General features: G+C 49.9%; 1 protein-coding gene, 1 long non-coding RNA gene and 1 pseudogene across 3 annotated transcripts; 2 read left to right on the top strand and 1 right to left on the bottom strand.

Moving 5' to 3' along the window:
* Positions 1-246: 246 nt before the first annotated feature.
* LOC128313996 (heat shock factor-binding protein 1-like) lies at positions 247-6199 on the top strand (annotated as a pseudogene).
* Positions 6200-8660: 2461 nt separating this feature from the next.
* Positions 8661-20356, top strand: LOC128313998 (uncharacterized). 2 transcript variants are annotated; one of them, XR_008295268.1, is made up of 3 exons: positions 8661-9564; positions 18191-18360; positions 19335-20356. It is a non-coding gene; the product is annotated as an uncharacterized LOC128313998 (long non-coding RNA). The 2 variants fall into 2 exon arrangements; XR_008295267.1 differs by lacking the exon at positions 8661-9564 and having other exon boundaries at positions 9611-18360.
* Positions 20357-21283: 927 nt separating this feature from the next.
* On the bottom strand, positions 21284-23502 carry TMEM185B (transmembrane protein 185B). Its single transcript, XM_015062511.3, has one exon. The coding sequence runs from the start codon at positions 23051-23053 to the stop codon at positions 22001-22003; it is 1053 nt and encodes a 350-aa protein (XP_014917997.3). The 5' UTR covers positions 23054-23502; the 3' UTR covers positions 21284-22000.

The raw sequence follows: 23502 nt of genomic DNA, 5'->3' as shown, positions 1-23502 counted from the left end.
TACTGGGCTACCAAGGCAATCTATACACACACACACACACACACACGCACACACACACACACACACACACATACATACATGTATATATATATATACATATATATGTATGTATGTATGTATGTATATTGGTTAAAATATGAAGGAAAAACAAAATTCAGGAGAGTAGACTGCAGCTGGATAATTGCTCTTTTAAGCCTTGGAGATATAGGGCTTGCACTTTTAAAAGAAATTGTATGTTTATACTCTAATGTTATTTCTGTTCTTAAAATATTAAACATTAAAAAAAAATGAACCCAGCATGCCACACAGAAAGGGCTTTTGTGGTCAGTACCAAGGAAAGATAGGAGGGGCATGAAGGGCACTCAGGTCAGTAAGGCCCAAGAAAACGAGCTCAGTGTTGGTTTGGGGGCAGTGTGGTGGCTTAAGGTGATTTGTCCCAGCAGATGTTCAACCCAACTTGCTTAGGTTCCAAGGTTCCATCATGGAGGAGAGACCCTCAGGGGTGCAGAGAGACCCTGTCTCCACAGCAGGGTCGCCCATGCCCTCGTGGGCCCTGGTGGCCACTCCCTAGCTTCCCATAGTGCACCCTTCACGCCTCCAAGTGCATCATGCATAGATCAGAGCTCGCTCATGCTCTCAAGTCAGGAAATCAAGATGTTGGAGGGGGAGTAGAATTGCTGGATGACCTGGTCCCAGTCTTCCATGCGTAGATCAGAAAAGAGATCCAGAGAGGGAAGGAACTGACCCTTGGTTGTAGGGTCAGGGGTAGGAATTCCCTGCTCTCCTCCTCTCACCCACTTCCCTCAGCACTGCTACTCTTGGCTCCCCATGCCAGAGTTGCCACAGAGCACAGTGTCACCTTTTCTGTGGCACCTCTGAGGCCCTTCCTGCCTGGCTCCAGAATTCCCATGGGAGAAGCTTATCCATGTCAAACCTCCATGGCTCCAAGCAAAGTCTCCTCAGAAAAAAACCACAGCACAGACCTGGAATGACCCACATACCTCTGCCATCCTTCAGGGCTTCAGAGGTCCTGGAACAGCCCCTTCCTCTTCTCCGGATTACAGCCAGTAGCCCTACCTCGGAGTGATCACTCCATGTTCACCATGTGCTCCCCAGTCCCACTGGTTCTGTCCTTTGAAGAGCTCTGAATATCTTCTAGCTGGCAAACCAATAGGACAGGTGTTCACGGGAAAGTCCCATCAGACACTCAGGGCTCTCACATGGTTTGCCATTGTTTCTTATTTATTTTTTCTGTACAAAAATCTTTAACCTGTAAAAGAAAGAATCATAAACATTTTATGTTATTAGATCCTCAGATCTTACTCATAGCTGTATTTTGTGCATTTTTACCAACCTCTCCCCATTTCTCCCTACACTAGCCCTCAGTAACCACTCTTAAACTCTCTGTTCCTGAGTTTGCCTTTTTTAGATTCTACATATAAGTGATAGAATCCAATATGTGTCTTTCCCCATCTGCCTTATTTCACTTAGCATAATGCTCTCAAGTTCCATCCATGGTGTCACGAATGGTAGGATTTCCTTCTTTCTCGTGGCTGAATAGTAATATTCAGTATATATGACTCATTTTCTTTAGCCATTCATCCACTGATGGACATTTAGGTTGTTTCCATTCCTTGGCTATTGTGAATAATGCCACTGGTTCTTCTTAATCAGTTTTAGGTTAGGGACTCTTACACATCTGGACATGTGGGTAGTTTTGCATACAATTCCACGTGCTCATCGATCCCTTAGGAATCCTCCGGTCAGAAGCTCCTGCTCAGGGTGGGAGTATCTGGCCAGAGGAGGTATTGGGGGTGGAGAGGGGCAGAGAGAAGGAGGGATTCTCCTGGGCAACTGATGGCTCCCCTCCCTGCTGTCTGCAGCACTGGCCAGCGGTACAAGCTCAACAGATGCTTGTGTAACGAAGGCCTGATGGCATACACAGTTCTCAGCCTAGGATAGTCGAGAACAGTACTTTAGGCCAACTGTTGAATTATAATAATATGAAAATATACCCTTTCAGAGCCCTGCCATCAGCCTTTCTGCCTTGTGTTTTGTAAATGGGAGTGAGACTAGTACCTGCGTCATGGTGTGGTGAAGGTTACATGAGTTAATACCAGAACCCATCGGGGCGCCTGGGTGGCTGAGTCGGTTGAGCATCCGACTTCAGCTTAGGTCATGATCTCACACTCCGTGAGTTCGAGCTCCGCGTCGGGTTCTGTGCTGACAGCTCAGAGCCTTGAGTCTGCTTCAGATTCTGTGTCTCCCCCTCTCTCTGCCCCTCCCCTGCTCATGCTCTGTCTCTCTTTGTCTCAAAAATAAATAAAAACATTAAAAAAACTAAAAAAAAAATACCAGAACCCATCTACGTGCTCATGGCCCTCAAGTCCCTGTCTCCAACCCATATCTCTGCCTGAACCCCCCCCCCCCCCGCCCCGCTCCTGGCTCCATGTGGAAGTTACTCGGGTACCTCAGACTCAGTGTATCATAAGCCACACTTAAAAGTAGTTCTCCCAAAGCTCCCCACCCCCACATGTGCCCAAATTTCTGCTTCTCAGTGAACCTGGTCTCAGTGAGTTGTTGACTTGCCCTTGATTCCTCTGTCTGCCCTCCCATATTCTATCAGTCCTCACACCCTGCTGGGTCTGTCTCTGAAATGCCTCCTCATTTTTGCAACTACACCCCTTGACCAAGTCAGCATCTGGCTTGACTTGCATCAGGCAGTTGCCTTCGTCAGATGAATCCATTTTCCAACTGTAGCCAGAAATGAAGTCATGCTCCTCCTCAGCACTAAAACAGTAATGGCTTCCAAATCCCCGGAACACAGCATCCAAACTCCTTTGCTGGCTTCCACAGCACGGCCTCCAGCTGTGCTGCTAGCTTCCACTCCTTTGGGTGGCCTGTACTCACTCTCATGACTGGGCCTTCCCTCCTGCTGGGAACTCCGTGGCCCCAGGCCCCGTGTCCTGAGGCTTCTCATTGAGGGCCCAGGTTGCACATCGCTTCCTCCAGATGTCTAACCCCCCAGTGTGCGCTCCAACATCAGCCCATCTCCACTGTCAGCACCTGTGTGAGTTACTTGTTAACTGCCTTCCTGATAATACAAGTTCCTCCCTTGCTGCATCTGGGGTACCAGGCGTGCTTCCAGGCATGCAGTTGGTGCTCAAATGTTTGTTGAATGAAAGCTGGGAACTGGGGAGATGGCCGAGACTGACCCCAAGACCGTGCGAGATCTCACCTCAATGGTGCAGACGCACTCCTGCAACAGATGCAAGATAACTTTCAGACCATGTCCGACCAGGTCATTGGAAGAATTGGTAACACGAGTAGTCACATTGACAACCTGGAGAAAAATGTTGCAGACCTCATGGCACAGGCTGGGGTGGAAGAACTGGAGGGTGAGAACAAAATACCTGCCACACCAAAGAGCTGAAGTTTGTTAACTTGCCCTGAAACCCGGAACACCATTTTTACAAGCCAAGAGAAGAACAAATGGCTTAAAAAAATTTTTTTAATGCTAATTTAGTTAGAGAGCGAGAGGGAGACAGAGGATCCAAAGTGGGCTCTGTGCTGACAGCAGTGAGCCCAACACGGGGCTGGAAGTAACAAACTATGAGATTATGACCTGAGCCGAAACCAAGAGTTGGATGCTTAGCCGACTGAGCCACCCAGGTGCCCCCCAAATGACTTTTTGAAGCAACTACTATATATAGACAAGATTTCTATTATAATGTGTGCATTCTTCCTGTCACATACTCTTGTTAGTTTATAGAGTGATTCACACCCCCCTCCCGGTTTCTTGAACATGGTAACTTCACATCTTGGACCAAACACTACAGCAGTTCCTGCATAAAACTGTCAAAATTTTTATTATAAAAAAAAAAAGTCAAATGAATGCTGAACTCATTAAGCACCTACTATGTTCCATGGGCTGCACTTGATCCTTAATTCAGGTTTTCCCATTTACTCCTTACAACTTCTGTGGTCTTACGAAGAACCAGAAGTCTGGCTTCCAGTGGGTGTTGGACCAGGCCTTGAACCAGGTCTGGATGACTCTACGCCTGAATTCAGTATATCCCGAACCTCAGGCCTTCACACACAGGTCACCAATTGTCCCGGTTTGCCTGGGACAAGGGGGTTCCTGGGACATTGGACTTTCAGTGCTAAAACCAGGAAAGTCCCAGGCACGTTGGGACAACCTATTGCTCACTGTATTAACAAACCACAATGTTGCCACATTTGTGTGTTACTTAGAACTTCCTTTAACATCATTTTTACCCACCTGCTTTTACATGGGCTTATCCTAAAATGTAAATCACACTTGTGATGGGATGGTTATTTATAGTTTTGCTAATGTGCAGTAAAAGGAAAGCAGTCTATCTGCATATCATGTAAAGCTATCTCACAGAGCTCCAGGGGTGAGCGTGGCCTGCTTTGTGAAACCTTTTCCAACCCTGCACTTCCCCAGACCCAGGATCTGTCCTTCCTGCCTCTGAGCTCCCCAGGAAGCACTGAACTTGCCTTCTTGGAACTCGGTCCAAGAGTATCAGTGCTCACTAGGGTGTGGAGGTTATTGCCTTTGATACACAGCCTCCCCACGAGGGCTGTCTCCCTAAGACACCAGCGAATGAGTATCCTATTAGTGACATCTGGACGTGTGTGTGTGTGTGTGTGTGTGTGTGTGTGTGTTGCAGGGGTTGGTAAGCAGTGTGTCTAGGCCATAGCTGGTACACTTGTCCCAGTTAGGGTATGGACCCAGGTGTGCCGGCTTATCTCAGGCAGGGCCAGAACATAGGCCCAGCTCCTTAGGAAGACTTGGTTGATTTGGTCTTGGGACCCTCTGCTCCCTTATCAAGCTGAGGGCTGTGTCCTGAGTCCTTTGACCTCTGCCTTGACACTTCCTGTCATTCAAGAGCTGCCTGCATCTAAATGGCTCTCCCCACCAGTTCCACAGGGGGGTGCTGCAGCACCACAGTCAAGAAATAGAACATTGGCAAACCTAGCCGGTCTGCCCAGATCCCTTCCCAGCCCCCTCTCTACCCACAAAGGTAACACATCCCTTTAGGTACACATCCCTAAATAGCAGAGTTTAGATTTGCCTGCTTTTGAATTTCACATAAATAGAATCATACTGGATGTATTCTTCTGAACTTCTCCAACTTTGTGTTCATCAGTTCACTCAACGATTATTGATTGAGCATCTACTATGTGCTAGGGTCCCTATTAGATGTTCAGTACGCAGCAAAGAGCATCTTCCACAACAATTCTGCCTGCACGGAAATTCCATGCCAACAGTGCCCTCCTCAGTGCTCCCCGAGGCCACCCAATGAGGCTGATAGTCCTGCCTCCAGATATTCTGGAGCCGCCTTCTTGGTTCTGCTCAGAGTTTTGGAACTCCTTCCTCCATTGCCCCAGATTAAGATACCACAAGAAAAGAAAATTACAGACCAATATCCCTGATGGATATAGATACAAAATCCTCATCAAAATACTAATAAACTGAATCCAACAGCATATTAAATGGTTATACACCATGGCCAGGTGGGTTTTATCCCAGGAATACAAGGTGGTTCAACACCAAAATACCAGTGTGATACAACACATTAATAGAATGAAAGAAAAAAAAAATGATCATCTCCATTAACACAGAAAGGCATTTGACAAAATCTAACGCCCTTGCATGATAAAAAACACTCATAAAACTAGAAGTTCAAGGGAATTGCCTCAATGTGATAAAGGCCATATAAGAAATAACCACGGCTAACACCAAATTCAATGGTAAAGCACTGAAAGATTTCCTCCTGACATCAGGAACAAGATAAGGATGCCCAGTTCACTACTGGTGTTCAATATATACTAAAAGTCTTAGCCAGAGAAGTTAGATAAGAAAAAGAAAGGAAAGGCATCCAAGTTGAATCAGAAGAAATAAAACTATATATGCAGATGACATAATCCCATATATAGAAGATCCCAAACTGTCCACAAGAAAACTATCAGAGCTAGTAAGTGAATTCAGCAAAGTTGCAGGGTACAAGATCAACACACAAAAATTCACTGTGGTTCTATACACTTGCAAAAGCAATAAAAAAAAAGATATTAACAAGACAATTCTGTTTACAATAGCACCTAAAAGAGTAAAATAACTAGAGATATGTTTAACCAAGAATAAAAACTTCTACACTGAAAACTAAAAAAAAAAAAAAAAAAAAAAAACAACAGTTGAAAGATAAAGAAGACCTAACTAAGTAGAAAGATGTGTTCATGGGTCGGGAGACAATATTGTTAAAATGTCAAAACCACCCCAAAAGATCTACAAATTCAATGCAATCCCCAACATTCCAACAGCTTTTTTTTTGCAGAAATGGAAAAGCCTATGAAATTCATAAGGAATTTCAAGGGACCTTGAGTAGCCAAAACAGTCTTGAAAAAGGACAAAGTCATAGGATTCACATTTAATGACTTTAAAACTTACTACAGGGCATGTGGGTGGCTCAGTTGGTTAAGTGTCCTACTCTTGATTTTGGCTCAGGTCATGATCTCACGGTTTGTGAATTTGAAGCCTGCTGTGAGCGTGGAGCCTGCTTGGAATTCTCTCTCCCTCCCTCTTTGTTTCTGCCCCTCCACCAAGTTTTCTCTCTAAATAAAACCAAAAACCAAAAAACAAAAACAAAACAAAAAACTACCTACAAGGCCACAGTAATCATAGTATGGTACTGGCCTAAGGCTAGACATACAGACCATTCAAATAGAACTAAGAGTCCAGAAATAAACCCATGTGTCTATGACCAACTGATAGTTGATAAGGATGCCAAGACCATTCAGTAGGGAAGGCATGGTCTCTTAAGTGATGCTGGGACAACTGAGTTTCCACTTGGAAAAGAATGACACTGGATCTCTACCTCACAGTGTGCACAAAAATGAACTCAAATGGATCAATGACCTAAATACAAGAACTAAACCATACAGTTCCTAAAAGAAAACTCAGGTATATATTTTCATGACCTTGGATTTTGCAATGGAGTTTTAGATATAATTCCAAAAGCATGAGAAACAAAAAGAAAATGGATAAATTCAGCTTCATCAAAATTAAAAATTTTTTGTCCATCAAAGGACATTATCAGCAGAGTGAAAAGACAATCCAGAGACTGGGAAAAAATATTTGCAAATCACATACTTGATAGGGAATTAATATCCAGAATGTATGAAGAGCTAAAATTCAACAATAACCAGATGCATAAACCAATTAGAAGATGGGCAAAGGACCTGAATAGACATTTCTCCAAAGAAAATATGCAAATGTCCAATAAGCACATGAAGAGTTGCTCAATATACTTATCACTAGGGAAGCAATCAAAACCACAAAAAGATACCATCTACTGGGATAGCTATCATAAAAAAGAAATAAGTGTTGACAAGGATGTGGAGAAATTGGAAGCCTTTTACATTGCTCGTGGGAATGTAAAATGGTGCAGACACTGTGGGAAATAGTTTGGCAATGCCTCAAAAAGCTAAAGAGAATTATCATATGATCCAGCAATTTCCCTTCTAGGTATATACTCAAAAAAATTGAAAACAAGGACTTGAAGAGATCCCTAAGTGTTGCTGTTTGTTGCAGCCTTATTTACAATAGGTAAAAGCTAGACACAACCCAAATGTCCATCAGTGTAGATGGATAAACAAAAGATGATCTATCCATATGATGGACTATTATTCAGCCATAAAAAGAGTGAAATTCCTATAGAAGCTACAACATGGAGGAAGCTTGAAAACATGCTACATGAAAGAAGCCAGATACAAAAGGATAAATGTGCTATGATTCCACTTATCTGAAATATCTAGAATTGGCAAATTCACAGAGACGGGAAGTAGAATCAGGGTTTTGGGGAGTTGCGGAGAGAAGGGAATGGGGAGTTATTGCTTGATGGCTACAGAGTTTGTGTTTGGGATAATGAAAAGGTTTTGGAAATGGATAGAATGGACGGTTGCACAACCCTACGAGTACAATGAGTGCCACAGAATTGTATACTTAAAAATGGCAAAACTGGCAAATTTTGTTCTATATATTTATAGACACAATTAAAAAAAGAAAGAATTCAGGCCAGTAATGTGGAAAGAAACGTGCTGGAAAGCTTCTGGGAAAGGTTTCCTCATTCTCAGCAGAGAGTCAATGGATGAGATGCTCTCTCTCATTTCTCTGGACCTGCCATGGCCATCTTGCTCAGTGGACTGAGGATGAAGTCACTATGGAAGCAGATGGAAAGACATAGGTCCTGGATGATGTCATTAAGTGACTGAACCAATGGGCTATGGAGTCAGCCAATCCTCTCTTGGGATTCAAAATTATATGAGAATAACTTTCTTCTTTTTAGAAAAAGGAAACACAAACACCCAAGACAATAAAGAGCTCTTGAGCTTAAAATAGGGAATTTTCTGGGGTGCCTGGGTGGCTCAGTCGGTTGAATGTCTGACTCTTGATTTTGGCTCAGGGCATGGTCTCATGGTTCATGATATCGAGCCCTACGTCATCGAGCTCTGTGCTGACAGCACGGAGCCTGCCTGGATCCTCTCTCTGCCCCTCCTCTGCTTGTGCATGCTCTCTCTCAGAATAAATAAATAAACTTTAAAAAATAAAACAAGGGGCGCCTGGGTGGCTCAGTCGGTTGAGCATCCGACTTCGGCTCAGGTCACAATCTCGCGGTCTGGGAGTTCGAGCCCCGCGTCGGGCTCTGGGCTGATGGCTCAGAGCCTGGAGCCTACTTCCGATTCTGTGTCTCCCTCACTCTCTGCCCCTCCCCCGTTCATGCTCTGTCTCTCTCTGTCTCAAAAATAAATAAATGTTATAAAAAAAAATTAAAAAAAAATAAAACAATAAAAATGAAATAGGGAGTTTTCCGAAAGACCTGGAAGATGAGAGATTGAGATATTCAGACAAGTTGGGGTAATGGCTTTGCCCCACCAGAAAGATGAAGATGGATGAAAACACATCACCTTTCAAGTAGCTGCAGCCAAAACATCTTGCACAATCCATCAAACCAAAGAACAACTGTAGAGAACAGTAGAAGATGCTTGGAGGACAGTTTTCCCCTTTGGGGAAGCAGAAGGAGCCACAGGATGGAGAGGAAGTGTGAGCAAACTCAGGACCCAGGAGGGTGAGGAGGTGGGTGTTTGGGACTGGGTGTTACTCTGGAGACCTGGAAGGTGAACCAAAGGCAGTTTTAGAGAAATGGGTGTATGCAGCTGGGTTCAATACTTACTGGAAAATTGTTGAAAAAGGAGAAAAGGAAAGGAATGCACACAAAAGTAACTGAAGAAAATAAAATAATGGCTCACTTCAAGATTGCATTAAAAACCTCCACACTGAGAAAACTGCACTGCAGTCAGGAAAATCACAGCTAGAGCGGGACAGGCAGAAACTGCTCTGGCAGAAACCAAAGTCCTTGAACTCACTTGAGTTCAGAAAGGAATTTCATGCAGATCCTGTCTTTGCAAATCAGCAGCGCCTGCCCTCCCTGAGCCACTGACCCACCGGGCCATGGGGGAAGTTGCGGACCACAAGTGCTAATGGTAAGTGTGGGGAGTCTTTCGAAGGGAGCTCCAGGGCACATGGGTGGAGGGAGGGAGGAGGACTTCCATCTCTGAACTGAAGGACCCAGTGGGGATTGATGCAATATCGTACCTTCCTGCCTGGCACATCCTGGTCATTACCGGGGCCCCAGGCACCGGGACGAGGCTGGTGTGGGAGGGTAGGTGCCAGGCTGTATCCCCACGTAGAAATTGCCAGTAATGGCAAGTCAGCCCAGCCCCCACCTGCTCCCAGTCACTGGGGCCGAAGGAGCCGTGTGCTGACCCATCGTACTTCCTGCCTGGGCTCGTTTGTCAGGGCAGGCTGGCCTCTCCTTCCCCTTCAAGGTGCTGGCCATCACTTTCCCATGCTCTTCCCAGGCCTTTGACTTGAGCCCAGCTGTCACATAAAGACACGGCTCAATGGGGCGCCTGGGTGGCTCAGCGGGTTAAGCGTCTGACTCTTGATTTCAGCTCAGGTCATGATCTCACAGTTTGTGGGATGGAGCTCGGTGTCTCCATGCTGGGCTCCGTGTTGACAGTGTGGAGCCTGCTTGGGATCCTCTCTCTCCCTCTCTCTCTCTGCCCCTCCCCCACTTACATGCATGTGCACGTGCAGCTCTCTCTAAAAAATAAATAAGCTGAAAAAAAAACACAAAAAACCCACAGTGGGATGGACTCTGAGCCAGAAGAGGTGCAGTGGGGCCCCTTGAGGTGGCATGGTGGCGGGGGAGGACTGCTGGGCCGGTCCAGGTCCCCGCACTCCTGCACTGAGCCTGGGCACATGGGGGTATTCTGCTGATCCTGGCGTCTCCGTGCTGCGGGCATGAGAGGACCCAAGAGGTGAAGCTGGGCCGGCTGCATGAGCCCTTGTGTCCGTCCTGGGAAGGAGGAGGGCGGAGAGGAGCTGTGGGGTGGAGGGCGACCACGGTCCCCAGCTGAGGGGCCCGGGGCCACCCTGGGCCTGGATTGTCCAGGAGGTCTCACCATGGCCCACAGCAGGACAGGTATTCAGGAGGTGGGGACTGCCACCATCAGACTGGCTCATGGGCTCCAGCAGAGGTAGGCTGTAGTCAGAGGCCCATCCAGGCCTCGGCCCCGCCTGCACCTCCCTCTGGCTGAAAGGCTCTGTGTCCCTGCGGCAGGGGCTGCTCGGTGCAGGACACACTGACAGGGCCGGGGGCCTGTTCGCCCGCTGGGGCCTGGAATGGAGCTTCTGGTCCCCGGTGGGCCCCTTGGGAGTGGAAGCTGTGGAAGCCCGGGGCCCTGGGGCGCCGGGACCCTACCTGCTGCAGCTCCTGGCTGCCCTCCGACCTCAGGGTTAAAGGCATGGTGAGGTCCGCGGCTGGTGCCTGGCACATTGTGTCGGTGGCTCCAGGCTGACCTTTGCTCACCTCCTCCCGGGGCCTCGGGCCCTGAACCTTCGCCCTCCTGTTGCCACTCCCAGTGGCGGCCGTGCCCGGCTGCTGAGGCCACCTATCTGCTCAGTGGCTTGGGGTGCTTCTCACCACCTGTGCTCCCCGGCCCTCTGCCTCCCTTCTCTCCTCTCTCTTCTCTGCCTTCTCACTTCTTACCCCTTTAGACCTTCCAGGAGCTGGCAAGGATGTGCTCGTTCACTCGCCCACTTATTCTTTTGTTTTGGGGGTTTGATTTTTTTTTTTTTTTTTACATTTTGTCCCCATGATCATCTCTTATTTATTTTATAACTGGAAGTTTGTACATTTTGATCCCCTTCATCCATTTCACACAACCGCACCCCACCCCCACCTCTGGCAACTACCTGTTCTCTGCATCTGTGAGTTTGGGTTTTTGTTTTTTTGTTTTTTGTTTTTTTTCGATACCACATACAAGCGAGATCACACAGTATTTTTCTCCGTTTGACTTACTTCACTTAGCATAATGCCCTCAAGGTCCGGTTTATTCTCCAACTGACAACGTGCGGGACCCTCAGAGATCCAGGGATGAAGGTTCAGCCCTGGAGGAGGTCCCCACTCTGAAAGGAGTCACGTGTAGAAACTGCTGGGGATCCCGTTAATGCAGCAGAGTAAGGGGGAGGGGTGTCAAGGAAAGCTGTCTGGAGGAGGAGGAGGGGTGAAGCTAAGACTTAAAGGCAGAGAGAATTTTACCAGCAGCTGCGCCTTTTCAGGGGGACCCAAAGCAGAGTGTACTGGGGTGAGGTCTGCATGTTGGGCCTGGGCCTCGAAGGAGTGGCTGGATTTTGGAAACTTCAGCACTAGCAGAATTAGCATTATCATGAGTGGTAATACCATAGAGGAAGAGCTCTGAGGCCGCCTCCCCCACCTGCCTGGCCAACTGGATGGTGGGGTGGTGTGGGCACCGCCCAGGCCCTGAGCTCCAGCAGACAAGCGGGAACCTACCACTGACCACCTTCCTGGGTCACACAGAGCCCTGCCTCTCCCCTTCACTAGCTTGATCATTAGACCAGAACTTAACCCGGGGAGGATTTGAGGAGAGACTTCCTGACCCAAAATAGTTCTGCTGTGGCAGCACGGGGCCCCAAAAGCCCCCCGCACAGAAGTGTTCCTCAGGTGAAGGTGTCCCACCTGCAGGGGCCCTCAGTTAAAACATGAAGTCTCAGAGAAGGGGACCAGTGGTGTTTGAGGCTGGCCGTGGATTCCTCTCAGTGCTCTGTGAGCAGATGCCATCCAGGGAGTCTGAGTAGCGGAAGGGCCCTGGTCACTGTAGGGCAAGCAGGCCATCCCTGTCTGTCTCACCTCACCCCGATCCCAATGCCAGGGGGAGAGATCCTGAGTGGGAAGAGGCTCCCCAGACCAGACAGGTATGGAGAGAGGCTCCTCTACTTGAGAAAGTCTCCCCCACATGGCAGAAATCCAGCTGCTAACCATTTAGGCTCACTCATCCTGCAAAGAGACGAGGCCACCTACTGTGACCCTTCTTATTGGGGTCGAATTGTGTCCCCCCAAAAGAGCTCTTCAAGTCCTAACGCCCTATACCTGGGATTGTAACCTTATTTGGAAATGGGGTCTTTGCAGATGTAAGTTAGGGTGAGGTCCTACTGGATTTAGGGTGGGCCCTAATCCAGTGACTGGGGTCCTTATAAAGGAAAGCAGGGGGAGATTCAGACAGAGAGATGCAGACACACAAGGAAGAAGGCCATGCGATGATGGAGGCAGAGACTGGGGTGCCGTGCCTATAGGCCAAAGAAGGCCAAGGATTGCCTGAAGCCACCAGAAGTAAGGAGAGTGCCGAGGATAGATTCTTCCCTATAACCTTCAGAGGGAGTATGGCCATACAGACACCTTGCTTTTGGATTTCTAGCCTCCAGAACCGTTAGAGGATAAATGTTTCAGGTCACCCAGTTTGGGATACCTTGTTATGGCTTCCACAAGAAACTAATACACTTACATCCAGAGTGAGCTACCTTTGGCTTGTGCCTCGATCCCTTGGCCTGACAGCCAGGTTTGGGGTGTGTCTGTTGGTGAGTCACATGAGGCGGCAAGATGGGGGCCTGCACCTGGACTGTCCTTCTCTCTCTCAAGAATTATTTGTTGATCACCTACTGGGGTCCAGGCACAGTAGTGGTGGATAGACATGAACAGAGGCACGGCCCAGCTGACACTCCAGTCTGGGGAAAGAGTGTGGGAAAACCCGTAAGGTTCATGGCCTAGGCCACAGCCCACCATGTGGGATTCCTGTGAACAGTGCAGGGGTGCTGTGACCCAGGCGGTCATGGATTGCCAGAGCAGCTGAAGGCCAGCGAGCTGGGGGTGGGGGGCATGTCAGGGCCGGTGGGGTGCTTGGTGGGAAGCTTGCTGGGCTTTCCAGCCCCACTTGGGGGACACCAGAGTTGGGCTGGCTCCCTGTGTCTCAGGCCATCAGCGCTCACAGTGGTGACCACCTTGGTGACCTTACAAAGTTGACCCCAAAGGCTCAGAGAGGTCAGGAGGCTGTCTGTCTCAGGTACAGTGTGGATGACTCAGTGGTCCTCCTGCCAGAGGAAAGAAGGCCTGGCTGGGAGCCGAAGGGGAAGCCAGAGACAGGGACCCAGAGGCTCTGGGGTCTGGGCAGGGGCTCCCCCCCGTCACGAGGTGGTCCCTGTCAGAAGATCCCTTTGCTTCCCACACCACGAAGTGTTTCTGAATTGTCCGCCCCACCTCACCACTTGGGTCGCATCTCAAACTCAGCATGCCCTACACCCCACCCTCTCAGCACATCTTTCTCAAAGATGCCTCTCATGCCTTTCCCTTCCCCCTTTACTCATGGTCCCCGGAACAAGTGCACTTTGTCAAAATTCAAACTTGCTCCCCTTTCTGAAAGATGACAGTGAAACACGTCCATCATAAAAAAAATGATTGAATATGGAAAAGTAGAAAGGACAAAGCACCTGTACCACATGGGTTTATTTCCTTTCAGTCTTTTTTCTGTGAATTAAAGTTTTTAATGTTTTATTTTATTTTTGAGAGAGAGAGAGAACACAAGCAGGGGAGGGACGGGGGGGGCGGGGGACACAGAATCTGAAGCAGGCTCCAGGCTGTCAGCACAGAGCCCGATGCGGGGCTCGAACCCACAAACCGCCAGATCATGAGCTGAAGTCAGATGCTTAACCAACTAAGCCACCCAGGTGCCCCTTTCCTATGAATAGTTGACATTGTTTTTATCTTACATTTCCATCCCTGCCCTCCCCAACTCAGTATAATATTGCATTTTCTTGGACCCTGAAAATTCTTTGTAAAATATCTTTTTAAGAGACTGCTCAAAATCTGCTTAAATCCCTTGGCAGTTTCCATGGCTTTCTGGGTACTAAAATTTACTAAAATTCACCGTTCAGCTCTCAAGGTCAGTCATGACCTGACACCTGCTTCCCTCCCTCTCCTTACTCCCTCCTGAACCCCCTGGATCCCTCCCAAAGGAGCATGGACACACGGTCCCGAGTGCCCCTCTGCCCACCGTCCCCCACAGGGTACTCTGCTGTCCCCAGGGCCACCTCCGTGGCTCAGGAAGGCAATCCTCCACCCCTCGTTGGGACGGGAACTGGGGCAGGTCTATACCCTAGTGGGGACTGCGTCCATCCCCTCCAGAGCTTCCGTTTGTGTCCAGATCCCACCCAGTGGAATGAAGGAAGGGCCTTGGGATTCTGGGAAGGAAAGCCTTCCTCCCCGATGCAAAGACACATACAGGGGAACTGCTGCTCCTCTCAGGTGACCATCACTTCGGATGGATGTGACACCTGAAGCTGTGACCGGTGACCGTGGGGGCAGAGATCACCAAGAGTTGAGAATGAGAGTGGCACGGAAGCAAGATGGAAGGCTGGCCTTCCTTGATGAATTGTTGAGCGGGGCACCCGGTTCACTGCTCATTCTGCCTCTGGATTTCTTGTGATGTTGCTTATTGTTTAAGTCACTATTGATTACCACCAGGGCACCCAGACTGACCTTTCCTCCTTCTCTCCGTGGTCCCGGGCCAGCCCATGCTATGAGGCCTCCGCGTCTGCCCCAGGAGGGCCCCACTCATACTCCAGCACTGCCCCAACCCCCTCTCCCGGGGCTGCCGAGCCCCCTACCCCCCACCTGCGCTGAGGCCCTACTGGGTTCCCTGCCACCCCTTGCCACACCCTCCAGCACTGGTGTCACTCTATCACAGTATCTCTGTCACTGGACACTGTCAGGCCTGGGTGCCCTGGGGTGACTGGGAATTTCTCAAGGTCAGTGGCCATGCCTCATTTGGGGTGAGCCCACTGCACTTGGTACACAGTAGGTGCTCAGGAAATGTGAGCTGAGTGAACATTAGTATTGGTCCCCTGCCTTTGAGCCTTTTGTGCTTAGTGTGTGCTATGGACTGAATTGTGCCCCCCCCCCCCGATTTATACATTGAAGCTCCACCTCCCAATGTGACAATATCTGGGGATGGGGCAATTAGGCTCTGATGAGGTCATGAGGATGGGGCCCCATGATAGGATTAGTGCCTTGTAAGAAGAGACATGAGAGGCATCTGGGGGGCTCGGTCAGTTAAGTGTCCTACTCTCTTGATCTCGGCTCAGGTCCTGATCTCACAGTTCGTGAGATTGAATTCCACATCAGGCTCTGCGCTGACAGCATGGGATTCTCTCTCTTCCTGTCTCTCTGCCCTTCCCCTGCTTACACACACATACAAACACACACACACACACACTCTCTCTCTCTCTTTCAAAATAAATAAACATTAAAAAGAGAGAGAGAGACACAAGAGACTTGCTTCCTCTCTCTCTGCCATGTGAGGACACAGCAAGAAGGTAGCCATCTGCATGCTGGGAAGAGGGTCCTCACCAGAGTCTGACCACCCTGGCACCCTGGGCTTGAAATTCAGCCTCCAGAACCATGAGAAATAAATCTGTGTTAGGCCATCCAGTTCATGATGTTTTGTTATGGCAGCCTGAGCTAAGACTGTGTTGTTGGCCATGGCCAACTGTTGCTTAACATTGTGGTGTGGGAGCATGCTGTTCTCTTCAGGGCAGGGCCTGAACCTTCTTCCTTTCTAGGCCTCTCCCTCCCATGGACCCCGGGGACTGGCCCAGGCCACCAGTGGAACACTGGATGGCCCACATGGCCTGCTCTGAAATGACCCCTTTTTACCTGCTAAGGGGTCCCAAGTGGGGTGTATGGGTAGACAGGGCCTCGGGGATATCCCAGGCAAGGCCCCTTGTCCCCATTCGTGACTTCTGCCCAAAGTCTTTTGGGAGGATGGTGGCCAACAGAGACAATCCCAGACTGGACGCCTGGCCCTGTCTGGACTCCTGAGGCCTGGGCCTGGGCCAAGGTGGCCACAGCCCTGATCTCCCAGCTCTTGGGAATATGCTTGATATTGTTAGAGCTCCTGTGAGTCACCGCGAGCACCCCCGGGTTAGGGCAGAGTCTGGCCCAGTCCTCAAGGTCAACCAGGAGACCAGGCTCAGGTGTCCCATGCAGAGGGACAAGAATGTGGTCAGGGACCAAGGACAGAGTGGGAGGCTAAGTGGAGGTGGAACAGAGAGAAGGCAAGCGAGGGCTTGAGCAGAGAAAGGGGCCTTAAGTAATGTTCAAATGACCAGGACAGCAAGGACAGCAAGGCCCTCTCTGTGCCAGCCAGGGAGTCCTGTCATTAAACATGCTTCACAGTGGGAGGTTGGTGTATCTGGGGTGTGGCAGGGCAGCCTGAGGGGCGGGTCAGGGGCAGCCCTGGCTGGACATCAGCATTGGCCCGGGGCAACTGCCACCAAGTGTGGGAAGGCCCAGACTTTGTTCTCATTGGCAGCTGGTTACCCAGCAGGCGGGGTGGTGGGGGGCTGGCTTCCCGGAAAGGTCTAGGCTGGTGGGCAAGTCTTTGAACTTCCCACCCCACTCACTGCCCCTCGTTAAAACCTGGAAGGGCAAGGTCAAAATGCCAGGGTGGCCTCGAGGGATGGAACTTTTGCCACATGTCACGTTTCAGCTCCAGAGAGTGGCTCAGGCCCCAGGGAGGCCAGAGGGGAGGGTCACAGCGTGGTGAAGAGGAAGGAGGACTGGTGTCACTCGTGGGTGGGTCGGGTGAGGCACCTGTCCAGGAGGGCAGGCCCCTGTGACAGACAGGGTGGGGGAGCCAGCCGGGCTTTGGCAGGACAAGAGATGTGATGGACACATGGCCCAAGATTCTGCACAGGAGTGTTGCTCACGTCCCAGGAGAGAGCTTGAGGCCCAGGTCGGCTGTGGCGGAGGCCTGGTGCAGGGTGAGAGGACACACACACGGGAGGGGAGAGGTAGGGGCTGTGGGGAGCAGAGAGCTGAGCTGCTGTGGTGGAGAAAGGCTTCAGAACCACTTCCCCTGCCCCGCCCTTCCGCAAGCTATTTAACAAACAGGACATCCTACAAACGCAGAGAGAAGGTGGCCTGTGCGCTCTGGGGAGTGGCCGTCTATCCCCGTTTCCTCCTGGAGGTCAGGACCAACCACCCCAGCCAACACAACTGCCCTTTGGAAGGACTATCGAGGGGAAATAGCGTCGCTGCCACAAAATGGAGAGAGGCTTGTGGCCAGACTCGGGGAGGTCCCCTAGGCTCCTCTTAGTTCTAGGGAAATGAAAGCCAGCAGCAGGGACCAAGAGTGGGCTCAGGTCCCACGGTGTGAGTGACCCCACCGGGTTAAGTAACCCAACTAACCCAAGGGCCTGCAGAGGACAAAGGGAGTGTGGAGTCACAGAGGGGACAAGCCGTCCCGTGATCTGTCACGGAAAGCACAGCATCTGTTCTTTTGCAACCCTGCTGCGTCATACCGATTTTGCTATACTTCACCCATTTTAATGTTCTTTCCTCTCTTTCCCCCACTATAATACAGGGCAGCTGTTCTCAAAGTTTGTGGCCACAGAACCCCTTTAACTCTTAAAAGTTGTTGAGGACCCCAAAGAGCTTTTTGTTTGGGTCCTGTCAACATTCACCAGGAAAGAAATTAAAGCCAAGAGCTTTAAAAAAAATATCAATTCATTTAAAAGCAATAAGTTCACCATGCTAACTTTTTTTGATGAAAAATAACCATATTTTCCAAAACAAAAACTTTTTTTTTTTTTTTTTTTGATGAGTAGGAGCGCAATAATTGATTTTGCATTCTGCAGACGTTTAATGTCTGGCTTAACAGACTGCATTCCCACGTCTGTTTCTGCATTCAGTCTGTCGCAGTCTGTCCTCTCGGTCCAAGATAGGAGAGTTGGCTTCCCCACCCTGGAAGGTGCAATTGGAAAAGGGAGGACCATGCTGTGGTAGTGAACTTTAATCCACACCTTCTGGAATAGATGGCAGCACAAACCAGAGGGCGGAGCGACATCTCCCAGGGTAGTTGGTAAGCAGCTTTGGAAAGCTCCATGCTCCCTTAGTGGGGGGGGGGGGGCACCGCATGGCAGCAGGCACAGTTGTGTCAGCCGGATGGCAGCATGGGAAGAGGGTGGATGTCAGCCAAGGGATTGGTGGAGTGGACTTTTGTCATCATCTTTGGTGACCCAGCATCAGAGGACCCTTCCTTTTTGGGCAAAATCCTTTACTGGGTGGGTTCTGCAGAGACCGGCCTCAAGGAGCCAGATAATCTGTGAAGAGGGTGAAGGTGTGCCTGAGGGTTTACCTGATCCTCTCCCTCCTGGCACTTGAATCTTGAGCGCGCGACAGAGACAGCGAATTACTGTGGCAGTGGGGTGGCACGTACTACTTTGGTAGCAGTGTCATGTGGCCAACGCTGGGGCACCAGCTGCAGCATCCTCCCCAAATGGTCCCTGTGGCATGTTCCGGCCTGGGTCTGGGGCAGCACTCTCCTTGACCCCTGTGCACTTGCTGACTGGACCCCAGGCCTCCTGTCAGCCCGAACTACCCGTATTCTCCTGACCGTTGTTCTTCCCAGCTCAGTCCTTTCACTGCGGACCACCCAGAAGCCTGGAGAGAGCTGGCCGTGGGGGTCTGCCTCTTCCCTCTAGTGTGCTGCCATGGTCCATCTAGACTCTGTTTCTTCCTGGGTTCCCAGCACCTCCCACCTGCCTGGGTTCCCTGTGCCCTGTTTTGACCTTTCCAAGGGATCCTGCAGAACCCTCCGGGGGAGGCCAACGGGGTACAGCACGGTCATCAAACTGTCCTGGGTGGAGCCTCCAGGGACCTGCCATAGCTCAGTAGTGGTCTAACCACAGAGTCCCCATCTCGCCTCAAATCCCATCTCCCCCCCCCAAAATTCCCCAATTTTTTATTACAAACGATTAACTTTTTAAAAGGACAGGCTGTTTGTAAAACAGAGGAGGAAAATGATCTACTACAAATTTTGTGATTCCTTTCCAGTCTTTGAAACTATCTTGCGACATCTGTGCAGACTGTCATCGTTCCCTGGGCGTGTACCGGCCAACCCCCACCCCGAGCTCGGCTTTGTGCTCTGACCAACGGAACGAGTATGCCCGATACACACGTGTGGGCAGGGGCTGGGTTGTGCTTGCAGGGGTTGGCTTGGCCTCTTGTGCTTCTGCCATGAGAAAGAAGAACATGCCCCAGGGAGCGCTCCTCCTTCACCTGGGACCCAGAGCAGAATAAGGGACGCATTGTGGAACAGACCTGGATCAGACCCAGGGCCCAGCGTGGAACCGCCACAGCTGACTTGTAGACCGGAGAGCGCGAGTCTGCAAGCCGCTGAGATTTCCGAGCAAAAGCTAACCCATCACCTTACAGGAGGAACTCGTTCCAGAGTTTGACACATGCTAAATATTGTGGAGAGTCCGCATTACGAGGTAGTAAGTCCCCAGGCACAGCTGAGAGAGCATATTGACTGTTACAGTCACCTCCGCTGTCTTTATCTAATGGTTTGAGGCGGGAACAGGTACCTGACAGGACAGGGAGAAAGCTTATCACCTTCAGACCCTGGCTCTCCAACTCCGGGAGGGAGCGGGGGTTGGGTGAGTGTGGGGAAGGTCGGAGGGATTGTACCAATTGCCAACAACCCCTAGCCTGATGCCCGTAGACAGGAGGGGCTGGCCATCCCACTGCGGCCCCCAAACCCACCGCTCGATTCCTCCAGCAGCCTGCTCCTCCACTCCTGAGTCTTCCTGAAGTGCAAGTTCATGTCTTTGAGATATCACTTGAGGCTGGGAAGGGTGGTCAGGGGCTCTGTGCTCCCGAATACAAAGATGGGCCCGAAGTTCGGGGCAGCATTTTGCACACCCAGCTCTTGCTATTTGCTTGTTATCCCCCACGGCGCGTGCTATCTTGTCACTGTCACTTTTGTGTACTTTGTGCACATGGGGAGGAAGCACATCTGAATCATGTCTGGCTCAGGGTAGGTCCTCAATAAATGTTTGAAAAAAACAAATGAATCTTTATGAAATGTTCCATCTACTGCTGCTCGGGGCTGCTTCCCACATCCCGCGGGCTGGTGGAAACGGAGAAGGTGTCTGTGTGTGTGTGAGCGCGCGAGCGAGCTTGGCACGGTCCTGGGTGACTGGGGCGCCCTGAGGCTTTCAGGCACGCGGGCTCCCAGGACTGGCTTTTGTTGCTGGCATGCCCCCTCGCTAGGCATATCACGTTGTTTACTTAATTCACATCGCTAGCAATTTAGATCATTTTTACTAAGTTGCTAATGACAAAAATGGATTCCCTCCTTTCTTTTCTCCAGTAATAATATCACCACGGCTTTTTATCTCAGCCTCCTTTTCAAAGTATTCATTTGTTCTCAGCCATAAGAACATTATTCTCCCAGAATCTGGTTTTTGCCTGGTTCCCTGGTCTACCGCTAGTAGTACCTCAAGAAACACTGCACTTATTTTAAAAATAACCTCAACTCTTCTTCTTCTGTTGCTGACAGATCAGTTAAGTTTGGACCTTAAAGTAATACCTGAAGGTTTTGGCTGTCTTTTGTTTAAGGCTACTCTCTCCAGCATCCTGATGATAAGTAACAGTTTTTATCGTAGCCAAATAATATTCTAGGACTCTTGGCAATGAACAAATCACTTATTGCTTAGTTTGGTTGTTCCTAAAGAGATGTTACTACCCATTTGGGAAAATTTCAGGTTTACTTCATGGCCTAGTATCACACTGGAACACCTGTTCCCAAAGACGGTGGCTCCTCCCTCTACTAAAAGAGACCTTAAAACTCTATAGACTGAGTCATCTAATACCTGAAAATTAAGACCTATGGGATTTTAATCCCATGCCTAGTACTTTGAGGAGCTCCTACACTGGGTACATATTAACATTTTAAGCAATCTTTAAGCACATCTGCAATAGACGTGTATCTTCACATATAAACTTAAAAAAAATACTTTAATACGTCGTAATACACAGAACTAGAATTCAAAATACCACGTTGCTAAAACATTCATATAAATTTCATATATGCGTGAATTCACTGCATTAGAAAAATTCACCTTTTATGATGTTGAAGACCAGCATCAGCAAAACCCAAAGGAAAACTATTTTAACAGTAGGAACACTAAAAATAATAACTTGAAGGCTTATAAACAAGTGGCAGGAAAAAGAATTCTTTACATTTGATATTGATTATGTCACAACAGGTACAATCTGAAATACAACTTTAGACTAGCAGTGTATAAAAATACTTTCAAACAATACGTCTGATAGGCATAGTACCATAAAAAAAAAACCCCAAACCAAACAAAAAAACAACCCAGCTGTATAGTTATTTCACTTGAAGACCTACTATTCAACTGCCTGCTTCCAAGCTAGCTTTTAAAGCATCAGCCTGGAAAGCATATTCTCTCGCACATGTACACACCACACACACACACACAGAGCCGTATATTAAAATCACCTCCTCTATCTATGGTGCACACTGATGAGTAACTGACAGGCATTAATCTCAAGGCATGAGATGATATGGTGTTTGGAGCCTATTTTCAGTTCCAAGATTGGGATGGATGAACAAAGAGGCAAAAATAAGGTGGATTGTGTGTGTGTTTATGATTTCTGTTCCACATATGGGTGCTCTCTGGAAGAGGAGTTTAATCTGGCATATCAATATTTAACTTGGGAGGCGGGGGAACATGCTTTCCAGGACTCTGGGTTATAACTACCCTGGCCTTCTTTCCAAACATCGGAGCAATTTTAGGAGCATCTGGGACTGATGTTTCTTCAGCTTCTTCACTATCTTCATGATGTAGATCATAGGAAATGTTCCCATATTCTCTTAGAAATGGGAAAATTTCAAGCAGAAACTGACAGAAATCTCTGCGAATCCCAAACCACCAATGGTTGCCTCCCTTCCGCCTAAACGTCGTGGCCATTAAAGTTATTAATGAAAGCCAAAGGGGGACAAATATGGAGATGTAAGAGAATGTATTGTGGCCGTCCAATCTGTGAACGAGCAGAACCTCAAAAGTGAGCAGGGGTACGACAATCGTTATCCAGCTGATGGCCATGGTCACATGTGTCCTTCGCTGTTCCGCAACGACATCCAAGGATCGAAGGAACAGGAGGGACCAGACGATGTAATAGAGGACGACTAGGCAGAGAAACGACATGAGAATCCACAGGGGCACGAACACCACCAGCCACGGCCAGTGGATAATCCTGTCCAGCCTTAGGGCGATGAAGATGAACTGCAGGATGTTGACAGAGCACAAGATCTCCAGCTCTAGGGACCTATCGTGTCGGAAGCCCCAGACGCAGGCGGCCACGGACACTGGGGATACGAAAAAAAGTGGCATGAAGACCAGCAGCCAGAAGTGGGTCCCCCTCTCCACCCTGTCGCAGACCAGGACTTCGAACATGAGCAGCAGCAGGTGGATAGCCACGGCGATCAACATGGCTTTGAACTCCACGCAGGCCTCCCCCTCCGTGCGGTATCGAGGGTTGCGGGCCCAAACGCCTGCGCCCACTGAGGCGCCGGCGATGACCAGGAGCTTCCACAGCCATATGGGGGCGAAGACCGCCCAGTAGCTCCACTGGATGACGCCGTCCAGGCGGAGGGGCAGCAGCACGGAGAAGAGGAGCAGGCAGGCGTAGATGAGGAACTTACTCGGGTTGAAGTCCTGGAACAGGCCCCTAGGGTTCATGGCGAAGCCGCCGCCAGCCCACCGGGCCTGCTGCTCAGCCCGGCTGGGCGGGCGCTGCGTCTCCGCCGCTTCCCGGGCCCGCCGCCTCCCCTCCGGGCCTGTGGCGGCTCTAGGCTGGCAGCCGCCGGGAGACGCACGGGGAGGAGGTTCGGACCCCAGCGCCGAGTGGCCGGAACACGTGCACGAGCGGTCACGTGGCCCGGCCGGAAGCGCGACGGGGCCGAGCGTGCGCCTGCGCGCCCACGCTCTATCGGCGACCCTCGGCCGCGGGCGGCGCGGCGTCTAGGAGTGGGGCGCTGCCTCCGCCCCGCCGCCCGCCTTTACTCCGTACCCATCCGGAAAAAAGCTACCGCGTATGGCGCCAGGAGAGACGGAACCTGACGCGCCGGTGACTCCTCGGCCAGCCCGTTGTCAGACTTCGGGCGGACGCTTCCTGGCGGCGCAGGGGG

Source organism: Acinonyx jubatus, chromosome C1 (genome assembly GCF_027475565.1).
Source record: "Acinonyx jubatus isolate Ajub_Pintada_27869175 chromosome C1, VMU_Ajub_asm_v1.0, whole genome shotgun sequence".
Classification (NCBI taxonomy): domain Eukaryota; kingdom Metazoa; phylum Chordata; class Mammalia; order Carnivora; family Felidae; genus Acinonyx; species Acinonyx jubatus.
This window is presented reverse-complemented; position numbering and strand designations above follow the sequence as displayed.